General features: G+C 33.1%; 1 protein-coding gene across 5 annotated transcripts in view; it reads left to right on the top strand.

The window, feature by feature from the left end:
• Positions 1 to 15,434, top strand: part of LOC122401968 (glutamate receptor ionotropic, NMDA 2B) — a 119,548-nt gene that overhangs the window by 79,219 nt on the left and 24,895 nt on the right. For 2 of the 5 annotated variants that reach the window (XM_043404438.1, XM_043404437.1), the window contains exons 7-10: positions 3,183 to 3,330; positions 4,057 to 4,240; positions 9,106 to 9,215; positions 11,942 to 12,054. In XM_043404438.1, coding sequence (XP_043260373.1) covers positions 3,183 to 3,330; positions 4,057 to 4,240; positions 9,106 to 9,215; positions 11,942 to 12,054 — 555 coding nt within the window. Of the gene's footprint in view, positions 1 to 3,182; positions 3,331 to 4,056; positions 4,241 to 9,105; positions 9,246 to 9,516; positions 9,520 to 11,941; positions 12,055 to 15,434 lie in introns of all 5 variants that reach the window. The other 3 variants (XM_043404436.1, XM_043404440.1, XM_043404435.1) reach the window with 3 other exon arrangements.

The raw sequence follows: 15,434 nt of genomic DNA, 5'->3' as shown, positions 1-15,434 counted from the left end.
TTTTACAATTTAATCACTTAAATTTTATTTAATAGGTTGTGTTTTCTAAAAAATTTATTGGCGTAAAGAATTCATTTTTATTTCTTCAATAAAGGGGGAGTCCTATTAGTATACAAAGTAATAGAACATAATAATCAAAATAAGATTACAAAGGTAATTTTAATGCGAATGGGGCAACCAACATAAGGACAAAATCTTAAAGAAAAGTTTAAATACACAGTTTTTGAATGATGCAATAATACACTTAAAAAAGACCCAAGGTGTTACTGTGAAGTATTAGTTGTACATTATTTGAAAGTTTTAATTCCTTGTGATCTTGCAAAATTTTTGCATTGCATTTTAAGCTTTTACAACGTAGTAATTATCTGGTTGGTGGAACTGGAATAGATCCTTTGAATTTTTACGAACAATTTTTCGTTAATAGAGCAAACACGAACGCGTGAATGATTTGTTAAACGGAAAAGTACGGATTGTACTATGTTAAAGCTTAAAATACCTACGACGGTCCACTCTTTAAAACTAAACTACCGATTCACCGTAATCTGTTAAATGTGCCCGGTAAAGATTTAACAACTTCTAAAAACGTTATAAAGTTTTATGACGCGAACAAAGAAGAACCTATAAATGAACCTGTGTTGTGTAGAACCTATGTGGTAGGTGGTGTAGAACCTATAAACGAAAGAACTTCCTGACACAAACTTTACCGTACCAATACATTTATCACGTTGCCTCAATTAACGCGGTTGAATATTGTCCAAAATAATTAAATTGGAAATTCCGAAATTCCATTCCGTCGAAATGCGTTTTATCATTACGCCGATGTAGTTGTCCTGCCAGATGTTTGTATAATCCTATTAAAATTCAAATTTTGTCAGACTTTAAACGATAAAGTCATAAGGGTGGCTGAAGTAATTCGGCCAAGCTCCAAACCTGCTCTGAGCAAGAGTAGAATAATATCATATGGAAACATTTTGCGTGGTTTAACAATCACTATTATTTTATGATACCTAGCGTACATTAGGACCACTTTTTAAACGAAATAAAAAAATATACTTAATTTTGTTCTGTCATTGTTATTCTTGTTCAATGTATTTTCAATTTCTCGTTCCTTTCGTAATTCGTCATTAATTATTTTCCTCCTATTTTTTGTCGGCATACAGTGGGTGTAAAAAGAATTTGTACAGCTGTCAATTTCTACAAAAATTTTATAAAACTTTATTTATTAAAAAAAATGCATATGTATTTTCAGAAATCTCAAGAGCAAATTTCATTCAAAATAAATTGTTTATTTATATAAATTTGTTATATATAAAATGTGCGTTATATATAAAAATGAATAGTCTTTGTTATAAAATTAGAAGTATACGAATAGCTATTTCTCGTATATTTTCGACCATATTCGAAACTTTTGTTAATATTTTAATAGAAAATATACGTAAACAATTTATTTTAAATGAAGTTTGTTCTTGAGATTTTTAAGAATATGTATGCATGTTTTTGTTAACATACTTTTGTAATAAACAAAGTTCTGCAAAGTTTTTGTTCAAATTGACTAGTGTACGAATACTTTTTACACTCACTGTAATTCTATTACACACGAGTGTCTCCATTTAATACAGTTATAATATTACTTGTTTATTACAAATCTTTGTACGTCGTAAGTTTGTACAGGCTAGGATATATCCTAGCGGCTGTTGTTATAATATCCTGCGAACGGCATCCATGTTCGTAGCTACACTCTAGCATAATAATGCCAGAGGAAGTGTTTCTTCGTTCCTCTAACACAACCGTCATTAGAGACAGTTTCCCTCTAAATATATTCAGCAATGACGCCCGCTACGGTCGACTAATTAGGATATATTTGGACAGGTGTCTTGCGGTTAACAGTCATTGAAACAAATCTTGTACAGATTCCCATTGAAATCTATTGCGATATAAATCATACGCCCAGCGTTTCGATAGAAACGAAACACGAAGCAATAAAACAGGAAATTGTGAAACTGTAGTAATTTAACACGAATTTGGAAAATCAACAGTTAGCGATAAAATGAAACTACGCTTAAATTACGAAACTTCCAATCAATTTATTATTAGTAAGAACTGATTACCGGGTTTTGTAAGCCAATTAGTACGAATGCTCTACAATTCGACTCCATATATTCGCAAGGAAACAGTGTATTAGCGCAAGTGTAATCGTAATTATATTCACTGTTCTAATTATGTTGACTGTTGTTTGCCAACTGCAATTACAAACGTGTCACGATAGTCATCGGGTCTGGCACATGCAGATGTAGCCTGACCTAACAATGCGCCTAGATTGCACAACTTGGCGAAACACCATTGCAAAGTTAACGTCTTGACGTACGATTTAATTTCAAATAATTTTTCAAACGTATACTATTTTATTTTGTTCAAATTCGTACAAGGAATGGCCACGAAGAAGAATAGATTAACTTTACGAATACATCGTGAATGCAAAAATGTGTTGATTTTAATGTATAAGACGATGACGAGTGTGGTGATTGTGAAACTTGACATCAAGAACTTGTGACGAATCAGACTCGTCATTGTACGGGAAGGGATTAATTCTTCCTGCAACCGTCTGAACGGAAATCGAATCAACTTTGAGAATATAAAACGAACGAGACATCACTATGACTCTTATGGATGTTGGCATCATATGAAATATCGACAGTGACAGCGTTTCCCGCTGATGGTGACCCAATCCGTTCGACAGAAAGAAGCATTGCAAAGCATTGCACGCAACATCTATTCTGTACTACATCCGTGGAAACAAATAAGATTGGCTCCCACAATGTTCGTGAAGCCGATTTATTTAGCAAATAGACAAAATTTTATTTACAAGTGCAATATAATTTAATTATTAAATTCTATGATATAAATATGTACAAATAACTTAAAAAGAATATGCCCAATGTACTAATTATCTTAAAGTAGAGCTCAATGGTTTCTTGCAAATTCTAACTCGTCCAGCCCAGGAGATTCTTAAATATCTATGAGTTTGCAAAATTGGTGATTGCTATCCTCTATGAATCAGTCCTCGCTGAACCAGCATTCACATTTATACTCTCCACTTATACACACTAAAGTGTTAAAGTGTGAAATAATCTTCGAAGTCATGTAACTGACACAGTTAATTTACAGGGTTTGCTATGTTTCAGGATGGATATTCAATCGGCGCAGAAGAACGAGAGCTTCTACCAGTGTTGTAGCGGGTTCTGCATCGATCTGCTTCAGAAGTTCTCTGAAGAAATCGGGTTTACTTACGAGCTCGTTAGGGTGGAAGATGGCAAGTGGGGCACGCTAGAGGTAAGTTCGAGCGTTATTATTCGTACTAGACGATAATTATCGAACATTCGCTGTCAGACAAAATTATATCGATGAGCGGTCTCTTCTTCGGTACAACGTTGTCCCACATTCTTCCAATTAATAAATTCATCTTCAGCTTATGAACAGTCCTCTCGGAAACATCCCCTGGAAATTCACGCTCAAGCGTTTTATTGAGAAACCGGATAAGCGTTAATTGATCGTGCGATCGTTTCCTATAAAACCAATTAGTAGGTGATCTTGATTCTCCGAAGGAAGGATTTACTTTCAATAATCGCTATAGCGAGTTACGAGCGTCTTGAAAGTTCCAACGTCGACGCAGCCACCGGCATAGTCCATTTAATCCGAGCTCCGAGGTTTTAATTCCGCGAAGCGATATCGACGCGTCAGCGATATAGATTAATTTCACGCGTAATTGCGCTTGCGTCCATTAACGGTATCCCATTATTTGCATCGACAATGGATTTTCAAGGCGTAGCGTTAGAGTGCCGTACCGACACCGGTAAATGCACACGTTCGACTGTCTATGCATTTACGTTCGTACGCGTACTCGTCAGATTTAATTTTGTAAACGACGCGTCTAAATTTATCATGGCCGTTGATCGAGTCAGCTATATAGATCGTTATAACGCCACGCGAGTATGATTCGTAGCAAGGACTAAACGTAAATATGGACAGAAGGCATTGTCGCGTACTATTTGTCCGTAGAATGGGAAATGGAATGGTCTAATTGCGGACCTGGTGAATCGCAAGACCGACATGGTGATGACGTCTTTAATGATTAATTCTGAAAGGGAAGCCGTAGTTGACTTCACTGTACCGTACATGGAAACTGGAATCGCAATTGTGGTAGCTAAGAGAACCGGTATTATATCTCCTACTGCCTTCCTTGGTAAGTGTTTATGCTCAATTTTATAAATTGAGCGTCTAACTCTTGATTTCAGATATATGACTGTAACGCTATAACTGCTACGTCGTCCATGTGCAGGGTAGGTCGCAATCCGTAGCGCAACCGAGCAAGGAGCGATTCTACATGACAAAAATAGGAATAAAGTTTGGTACAATATTTTTTTATCCGTTTTCGAGAAAATCGATTTTAACGTTTGTTTATCTTTGTGAACCATTTAGTTGTCGTCCATTCATAGTTATAGTTTATTCAGATAGAATTCGTTGAACAAACTTGTGCATGCTGCAAAGAAGAGGACATTTTCAACAATACTTGGTAGTAGTGATAAAGTATAGAAAATTAATTATCAGTAGGAACACCTTGTACTGCTTTAACCACGTAATAAATAATGTTTTTAAACAATATCTCTGGTGGTAAATCGTTCACAAAGCCAAACAAACTTTAAAATCGATTTTCTCGAAAACGGATAAAAAAATGTTATACAAAATTTTTTTCTTATCTGTTTCATGTAGAATCATCCCTTGCACGGTTGTAGTACGAATTTCGGCCCACCCTGTATAAGTGACAGGAGTTTACTAAAAACAATTAATTCTCAGGTTGAAATATTAAAGGAAATACATTTGAATAGGATTTATGAATTTTTGGAAGATTACGAAAATAAGTACTAAAACAAATTTTAAGTCGTGTAATTTACAATTATGTGAAATCAAAGTTTTGGTCTCGTAAAAAATTTTACGATTCTGGTCTAATTAATGAGAAAGAGCGAAACTCTTGTTATTAATAGTAGATCTGACTTTCAGGTTGTGAAATCAAATTACTTTTGGAAGCATTTCGTGACGACACGATAAATTCATTCCACGAGTTCTTGACATTAGCATAATTCTGTATTAATTTTTAATATTCAGATTTAGTCGTTTACGTCGAATAACTTACTAACTTTATTTAACGTTGATCGAAAACCACGGAACTTTCATTACTGTTATCATCAATTTTAACAACTTTGCAGGACTACTATATTGTCATAATGGTCATTTAACATGTGCCTCCCACCCACACTCATTTTACTATTGTTCGGAATATTACTGAAATTATGAACTCAGTTTTTACAAAACAGAATCAGTAATTATACGCTGTTATTTAATTTCGCTCGGTATTAGAACATGTACTTGTTATCTATTATAAATTACTTTTATATTTTAAGAACAACAATTTTACCTTAAATGACAGTTTTATCTACTAAATTTTTACCATCTTACTCGAGGTCTCAGTCATAAACACGACTCTCAGTTGGCGCAGGCCTACCAAAAAATATTGATTATAGCATTAGAAATACTAACCCACAAAAGATTAATGACAATTTAAAAATGTGTACAATAAATTAAATCATTCAATATTCTTCTCATTTGATATCAATCCAAGTTTTAATTCACCAGAATTTCAGAGTTTTCTTTAGATATAACATGAAAGTTTTAATGCCATAATAGAATTATTTCTCATTTTTTTTTTTGTTATACATCAAGTATTTCTACAATTTTTAATACTATAATTAACTAAAAAGTAATGATTACTTTTAAATTCACACAATGGGGGTCCGAGAAATGTGTGGATTCTACTTTATATCCAAATATTCGATCCTTATTGTTCCACAGGATCATTTGGCAGGTCGTGCTGAGATTTCATTTTGTATGACAGTAACTGCGGCATTTGTGTCATCCGCTTTGATGCAACGGAATCGTCCCCGCCATTGATATTGTTTATTCGGCTCGAAAAATCCGTTCACACGTGCAACCGCAGACAAACGCGATTCTCGTTGTACGCGATATCGAATTTCGTTTATCATTGAAAATTAAAAGTGGACTTATAGTTATATTGTCACGAGACTATGCTCAATGGATTGGCGGAGTTTACCAGGTGAAAATAAATACAAACACGATCACATTTGGATTATTTTTAAACATACATTGCTCCCAGAGTTCTCAACCTTTGCAAAAATATGTACCACAAATATCAAAATTCAAAAATTTCGCTGCCTCCTATTAACACATATATATTTATTAAATACAAAAGTCATATAATACTCGACTAATAAAATAAAACAATAGTATAATGACGGAAGTGATATCAAAAACTAATAAAGCACCAAACTTACTAGAAAGAGATTTGATTGTTTCATTCGTTGTAAACTGTCATTTCATATACATTATTTTATCATGGATGATCAAACTCTTGATAAAATTTTGGTAAATATTTACTTTCTTGACGCACTTTTCTAATAACTGTTTTCTACAGAACTGTTAATAGTTTATATAAATTTGAGATTAATCGATTTGTGAAGTATTTCTATTATACATTCTTGAAGGTACCTTTTATCTCTGGACGTACAAGCGTAAAACTTCTCTTAACACTCCTCGAATAGGACAGTGTACGGTAGAATAATGTGTGAAATGCACTTAAGTGTGATAACAAGATATAGCAGAGCCTTGATTATTGCAGCACCAGGAATGTTCTTTCAATGATTGAGGTTCATGCAATTACCTACGTTCGCTATTACCAGTTCCAGTTCATCCAATTTCACACGTTAATACACTGCTGACCAATACTATGAGTTCACTTCATTCTTCAGTCTCGTTTATAGTGATAGTTAGAACTATCGCTTTTTTCCGTTTGCAGTATTACGCAAAAATACACGAAAGATAAATCTATGAAAAAAAATTTGTAATATTTACATAAAAAATGATTTGTTAACCTTTTTAAGAAAAATGCTGTTCGCAGGATGGACAAAATTATAAGTTTAATTATAACAGAACATTTATTTATAAATTACTTGTTTACGTAAATATTGCCAAATTTTATTCCATCACGTTTTCTTTCGTATATTTTTACGTAATTCTGTAAAAGAAACCAATAACTCTAACCATAACAATAAACGAGCAAAAAATGGAGTGAACTTATAATATCGGCCAGCGGTGTATCTGACAATCCATCCCATCCATTTGTCGACACAATACAATGAACGAGACTCCCGAGCAATAATCGAGGTTACACTGTACCGTGTAAGACATATAGTGAGTGTAAAAAGTATTCGTACACTAGTCAATTTGAACAAAACCTTTGCAGAACTTTGTTTATTACAAAAGTATGTTAACAAAAACATGCATACATATTCTTAGAAATCTCTGGAACAAATGTCATTAACAACAAATTATTTATTTATATTTATTATGAAAATATTAACAAATTTCCAGAAATTGGCGTGAAATATACGTGTAATAAGTATTCGTACACTTCTAATTTTACAACAAAAACTATAAATTTTAGTACATAAACGTAACAAAAATCAGTCTATTTGCTATTTTAGTATCTAGTGGGATTTCCTTTAGATTGTATAATCGCTTTAAGCCTTTGCGGCATTGAATTTACTAAATTTTTGGTTATAGTACTAGACATTTTGTTCCATTCTTCTAAAAGTGCATTTTTTAAATCTTGTTTCGAAGAAATGTGATGGTCTCGAATTTTTTCTTCAAGATGACTCCATAAGTGCTCTATCACATTTACGTCTAGACACTGTGGAGGAATTTTTAATTGCTGCGGCATATTATATAGGATCCACTGACGTGTATTATAAGCATTATGCTTTGGATCATTATCTTGCAAAAATATATAATTGCCCTGTAACTGCATTTTATTTGCACTAACCTGAAGATGCTCTTTTAGAATATCGATGTACATTTTGTGATCCATGATACCATCGATAAAATGGAGGGATTCAACCCCGCTCGCACTCATAGAACCCCAAACTGTGACTGATCCTCCTCCATGCTTTACGGTCGCCTTCAAATTTCTTTTTTCGTACTCGGTATTTTTTTTCCGCCATACTGTACATCGTCCATCTGACCCAAATATGTTAAATTTACTCTCATCGGTAAATATAATACCGTTCCAGTGCTCCATAGGAACATTAACGTACTCTTTCGCGAATTGCAATCGTTTCTTTCTATTAATTTCATTTACGAAATATTTCTTACGAGCTACTTTGCCGTGATATCCTCTATCCCGTAAAAAATTATGCACTGTGCTACTGCATACATTAATGTCCAGATCATTTTTAAGTTCAGCTGTGATTTTCACCGCACTTATCTTTGGATCTTGCTTTATTTTTCGAATTATCCATCGGCCGGTATACTCATTTATTATTCGTTTACGTCCGTTTCTTGGATTATTTTTTACAGTTTTCCGATCGCCATATTTGGCAATGATTCCTTGAATCGTGGACCTCGGTCTATTTAAAACTTTAGAAATTTCACTCAGTGTTTTACACTTATTATGTAAATTTATAACAATTTTCCTTTCTTCTTCAGAGGTTTCCTTGCGTTTTCGTCCCATTTTACTGATAATTTCGTTGATAATGTTTGAATTCAGGATACTACCTATACCGACAGCGTCTCCAGACATACTGATGCTAAGTATGTTTACATATGATGGATTATCTTGTAATCGTTCTATGTGGAATGTTACGATTCAAAGACTGTACGAATACTTATTACGCGTATATTTTAGGTCAATTTCTGGAAATTTGTTAATATTTTCATAATAAATATAAATAAATAATTTGTTGTTAATGACATTTGTTCTAGAGATTTCTAAGAATATGTATGCATGTTTTTGTTAACATACTTTTGTAATAAACAAAGTTCTGCAAAGTTTTTGTTCAAATTGACTAGTGTACGAATACTTTTTACACTCACTGTATATGGAATTTTATTGACTGAATCACCAGTGGCTGTTGTGGACGTCGACTGTTTCTAATACTCATTGTAAATAATTTACGACTATAACATTGTTGCTTTCAGAACCGTTCGACACAGCATCTTGGATGCTAGTTGGCATTGTCGCCATACACGCGGCCACGATAATGATACTACTCTTCGAATGGTTATCACCATCCGGTTTCAACATGAAGGTAAACCCTTCAGGCCCTGCGCGGAAACTGGTATTATTAATTTCGCTTCTTCTTATTTATGTATGGTTTCTCACCTCCGAGCACCATCTTCCCGTTCAGCAAATTAGTCACCGGACGATACCGTTAATCTTAATGACACTCCACCGTCTGACACTGTAGCGAAAAAGGAGATTAATTATATTATGGACCGACCGATAGCGTCCCTGCTCTTTAATGTACATACAACGTCAGCTGCATTACTCGTTTCCTTTTTCCCAATTTCATCATTTTCCTTTTTATTGTAAAACTGCTACTTGGGAAGCTTGTAATTTATAGCTGAACGTTATTAGTCTGCAAACGTAGTGCTCGCAAGTTTACTTTTATTTCTTTCTTCATACACAACAGTGCATGCTAAATTAGGACGTTATTATTACGAAACACTTATTTGACAGTTTGAAGTATAAGTTTGACAGGCGAGTGGTGTGAATTTTTCATGCATTTGCATTAACATTGAATGCACCTATGGCGTTTTATAGTGATCATTTGTTCTGATTTTATTATTGATCGAAGACATCATATTTGCTTTGTTATCGTAGATAAGATAATCATATAAAACTTGTAGGATTATTGGTTTCTTCGGAATGGTACAACCGCGCAAGAAGTAATCCTACATGTAAAATGTGTAATGCTTAGTTTTCGAGATAATTGAATTTGATGATTTTTTGAGCTATACTTGTTACCGAATACGATTTAACTGGCGCATCTGATCATTATTTACTGTTTCTACTTATGTGTTAAATATGTTTATATATTGTGCACATGTTTACGTTTTAAATTTTTATTTAAAAAAATAAAGTAACCTATTTTTTTTAAAAAGAAATATTCAAAAGAAATATCAATGTTTGATCGTAAATATGGTTCATAGTTCAGTCTATGATGTCCTACCGCCTTATTTCATTTTTGAATATTATACGATTATATTATCCATTCGTCTATTTTATTCTACGTGTAAAAATAAATCGAAAAGGTGGAATAAAATTTTTGGAAATCCTTTCAATACGTGAGCAATAGGAATTGAGCATCAATGCAAGTAGAAATAGTGAATAATGGTCAGACATACCAACTACATATTTAATCGCGTACCTAGCGAATTTTTTAATTCAATTATCTCGAAAATAGAATATTACACAACAAAATTTTATTATTAAGTTATCATATGAAAATTTATGCGTAATCATTATTTTACAGTATTTTCAATTATATTGATTTAGAAGTTCACAACTGTTGCGGTTTATGTATTATACAAGTAATATTTTGCACGTATGTAGCTACTATTTTTACAAGATATATGTCTAAATAGAACAGTTTCCTAAATACATGTATGTACCGTTAATTACTGCTAACGACAAAATGTTTTATAATACAGATTAACCGTGTCTGTATAAATTAAAGAGAACTTGAATACAGAGTTGGAAATGTTTCGTTTCAAATATACAGGGTGTTACCGGATGGTTAGTACTATCGGACAGAGAATGATTCTACGTACGAAAATAAGTCGAAAAAAAGGAACAAAACTCTTCTGTTAGAAGTTTTGTTTACGAGAAAATCGAGTTTGAGAATTGTTTCAAGCCCTCACGTAGCATGATCATTTTCGTTTATATTTTTATATTCGTTGTCCTCTGTAATGTTTACATTCCGTCTCCAGTAGTACGACTACCGGCTACTTTTATTATTAGTCTGTTTGTATCAGTCGAATTGTAACTATGTCTCGCTACAGCAATCGTGAATAGGTTGACATGGCGAAAGCGTTAGGAGCGCAACAACAGGAGCTAATTGTAAGTATTACAGTCGCCATCCAAACAAAAGAGTGATACAGAAAACAGAGCAGAGATTAATTGAGTGCGGTGCATTTCATAATTACCATAAATCTGTTGGTCGTAAAAGATCTGTAAATTTTGATACAGCGGTTCTTAATACCGAATAATAATAAACGTATTATCAACACATTTTCAAACTCGATTTTCTCGTAAACGAGGCTTCAAATGAGCAAATTTGATTTCTTTTTTCCGACTTATTTTTGTAGGTAGAATCACCCACTACCCGACGGTACCACCCGTCCAGTAACACACTGTATAATACTTGAATTGACTAAAATTAACACTTGTCAACTATCTACCAGCATGCATTATTCGAATTATTAAATTTAGAGTCCCCTGAATTTCGCATGAATATGTGGTTGGATGCACTTGAAAACAAGTTAATTGGAACGTATATTTCACTGGAGCGTCTTACGAGACAAGTAGGTACATACATATATGTATACTGAAATTTACAACGCTCATTACTGATATACCGTGTCGTATAAATAAAGCGTTACAAACTGTTTTCTTAGATACCAATTAAGACATAGAGTCAATTTTTTTTTTTTTAATAAAATGGTCCAGAGGAACAAATATTTTTGTGCACAACAAATTCTTTTCACGAAGTTTTTAAGTATATTTTCATATAGCATACAAAAGTATTAAACGCTTTATTAGAAAAACTAGAGGTAGCTTTCGTTTCTCGAAACATGTTTGTAACATGGCATACGTTGTTATGAATTTTAATAATTATTGATGCTTCTGCCCTCAATATCCCCCACGCAGAGTAAAACGTTTTCTTATTATTGCATTGTTCTCGTTACGTTACATTCCGTCAGCGATTAAAAGTGGAACCTTGTTAAAACGATTCGTTTCTGTTACTTCCAGAAGAATCCGTCGCCAAACCATCGATTCTCTTTCTGTCGCACGTACTGGCTGGTGTGGGCCGTATTATTTCAGGCAGCCGTCCATATCGATTCTCCCAGGGGATTCACCGCCAGGTCGGTAAAATCTTCGTTATAAATCATAATCCACGAATGGACGGATAAGGGTGAAAGAGATCGCGAAATTCGGTTAATGCGTTTACATGTCTCGCGACTCGACTTTATTTTCTCTGAATCTCTAATGCAATAAAACGGTCGTAGACAGAGCACAATCCTTTGAAACGGTTCTGGTTACACGTTAAATCACACGATACTCGGTATCGCACCGTTTATCAAGAAAATAGCCTTCCGCGATCTCATGAAACTGTAAGTCCAACAATAATTTGGCTAATTAGATTTTGCACGGCAACGCGGGCGCCAGTAACTCGTTCCGTTGGCCCCGCAACAACGCGATATAATTTACGACAAAAGTAAGAGGAAGTCGTTTAAATCAAAAAGTAATATCTTAGATTATAGCGTGCGAATTCTCGAGGCATAATATATTCCCGGCGGTGGTATACTTTCGTTTGTGCCAAGAAACTGTATCTACCCCTAACATTATACGTGAAAAATGTGCATCTCGTTTCTTGAATAGCGAACCGTGAATTTAAATGTGCTCGTTTCGCGTTTTACTTAATCTCTTTGAACACGATCAATTATTTAAAGGTGGCTTCTTCGAGAACGTTGTCAACCATAATTTAAATGCTGAACGTTACTCCGTATCGTATCGTATTGTTTCGCCGTTTCGATCGCTGTTTTGACTAACAAGACGCGTTGCAAAAAATAATAATTGGCCAGTCTCGTTCGAAACGTCGATAATAGTAATCGTATCGATGCGTGCATCCTAACCCATAAAAATTTCCCCGTCGATGAGAATATCCCGGTTTTGCTAACTTGCGCCGATATCAGATCGGATGTCGTACGTCAAATTAATGTCGATAGAGGTTATCGAATAACGCGACGTTTGTCACGGATAACAAGGGGTTATAAATACATTTTAGAAGCAATTTAAAAAGAAACAAAATTGTTGAACATTTGAGGATCGTATACAAAATGTTTGAAATTACAAATTTAATATTCGCTCTGAAATGTTTCTTGGATACGTAGAGACACAATTCAAAAGTCGTAAGTACTGTGGCCGTTTTAAAAGAGTGGATATTTTTATTAATATTTCACGAAAATTACTGTCTGATGCACATAATCATAATTGTAAATCTTTAAAGTGCGTAATAACTGTTTAATTATTATGTGATTATCACACGATTACATAGTAATAATAAAAAAGAAATCAAATATGAGTTTAAGTTAATGGACAATCTAAGAAGTAAACCAAATATTACAGATGAGATAATGTATATATGGTACAATGTTGACATTATTATATAAATTTTATTTATTAATGAATTATAATTATTGATGTAGATGTACATATAAAGTTAAATTGTACTTTAATTTAAAATTAATGATAATTTACTTAATTTACAGAAAGTTAAATATAATAATTTTAATTTTATTAATAAATATTATATAATGGGATTCTTAAGTAATAATAAATATTTATAGTTTATATATGTAAATATTTCATCAATATGTAAGTAAAAGGAAAGGGTAGAATTTAAACAAACATACTTATATTGGAAAAGTCAAAATGGCCGCAAGATTTAATCAATTAGGCCGCGCGTTTGATTGATATAGACATTCGATTCCACAACACTATCATTGAAATCTGGGTTAGACAGTCTTGACACTTCCCTTGCAAGAAGTTGGGTTCAAATCGATATGATACGGTCGAATTGAAGTCAACACGTCGCTCACTGAGGGCGTTATCACTTCGTATTATAGTAATTCCTCAGCTGTCTTATGATATAGGTATGTATATAGTGAACAATGATTAAAATTGATAACGATATTAGGCAAACGTAACAGAACTTAAAAAGGTGTGCAAATACTATTACCTAATTTAATTCTGTTGAATAATACAGGGTGTCCAAAAAGGTTGGGATCAAACATATATTACATGTTTCAGAAGTCAAATAAATGAACAAAATTCATATAAACTTATGGCAAAAAATGCATTATTGAAAAGATATTTATGATTTGTTGTGACAGTTATAAGAAACGTTCAATCGGGAATGTATTTAAAATGTATTTACTATTATTTTCAATACAGATAAAATATTTGAAAGAGTTCGACATTCATTAATTCGACGAATGGAAGCCTGCATTATTGCAGAAGAAGGAATCTTCAAACATTTCTTACAACTGCCACAATAAATCATAAATATTTTTAAAAGCTCATATCTTTTCAATAAAGTATTTTCGTGTATAAGTTTATATAAACTTTTTTTATCTGTTTGACCTCAGTAACACGTAGTATAAGTTTTGGTCCCAAACTTTTTGGACAGCCTGTATATTCATGCGAAAAAAAAATATTCGTACAGCAGCCAATTTCAACGAAAACTTTATAGAATTTTGTTTATTGCAAAAAATGTATATTGACAACGCCTCCAGATATACTGATGATAACTATGTTAATATTCCATGGATTATCTCGTAATTATTATATTTTCGACCACATTTAAGACTTCTGTTGATATTTTCAGAGAAATTATAAATAAACAATTCATTTTTAATGAAATTTCTGAGATTACGTATGCATTTTTAATTGACATTTTGTTATAATAAACAAATTTCTATAAAGTTTTTGTTGAAATTGATTGGTGTACGAATACTTTTTACAGTCACTGCGTATATCGAGGAATGTTTCTACCAGAAAATGATTAGTCTATAAGTAGATATTATTGTCTGATGATACAACGTTGTTTTAATAAGAGAACATTCTCATGAAGTTGGTTTTAGTATCATTTTTATATATCATTCAATATTCATTGACAAAACATGTGGCATTATGCACGTAAAATAGTGAAAGTGCTGTTTACAAATCTAATCACAATCATATGGAAAGTTCTATCGTACCTCTGATTATAAAATAAACGTAGGATACCGCACAATACCGCAAATCAAACATCAACGTGTCACGCATCAAAACAGACAACGGTGATCCAACATGGTAAACGCATTTAACGATATTGATTCATTAATTTTGCACAGTTTACGGCGCACATCATTTCCGAACAGTATTTCCACGGGTTTTGCATCGGCGTAGGACGTCGTATCGAGTTTGAGGTGAAACTTATCGCCATTACTGGAATATCTAGTTTGAAAAACTCAGAATTTTATACTATGAATACTACTTAAAATATTAGTTTGAACGAGTCCTACGAAATATTTTGTACAAAAGTATATAATAATTTTATAGACATTGAATCCTTAAAAAAATTAAAAAATATTAACTTGTACAAGTTTAGTTGCAACTTGAGCAAAGAGAAACGAAAAAATACGAAAAATCAGCAAAATAGTAGTAGCATTTTGGAAACGAAACGAAAATTTTGTTCAAA

Source organism: Colletes gigas, unplaced genomic scaffold (genome assembly GCF_013123115.1).
Source record: "Colletes gigas isolate AHSC1104 unplaced genomic scaffold, ASM1312311v1 Colletes_gigas_Sc00030, whole genome shotgun sequence".
NCBI lineage: Eukaryota > Metazoa > Arthropoda > Insecta > Hymenoptera > Colletidae > Colletes > Colletes gigas.
This window is presented reverse-complemented; position numbering and strand designations above follow the sequence as displayed.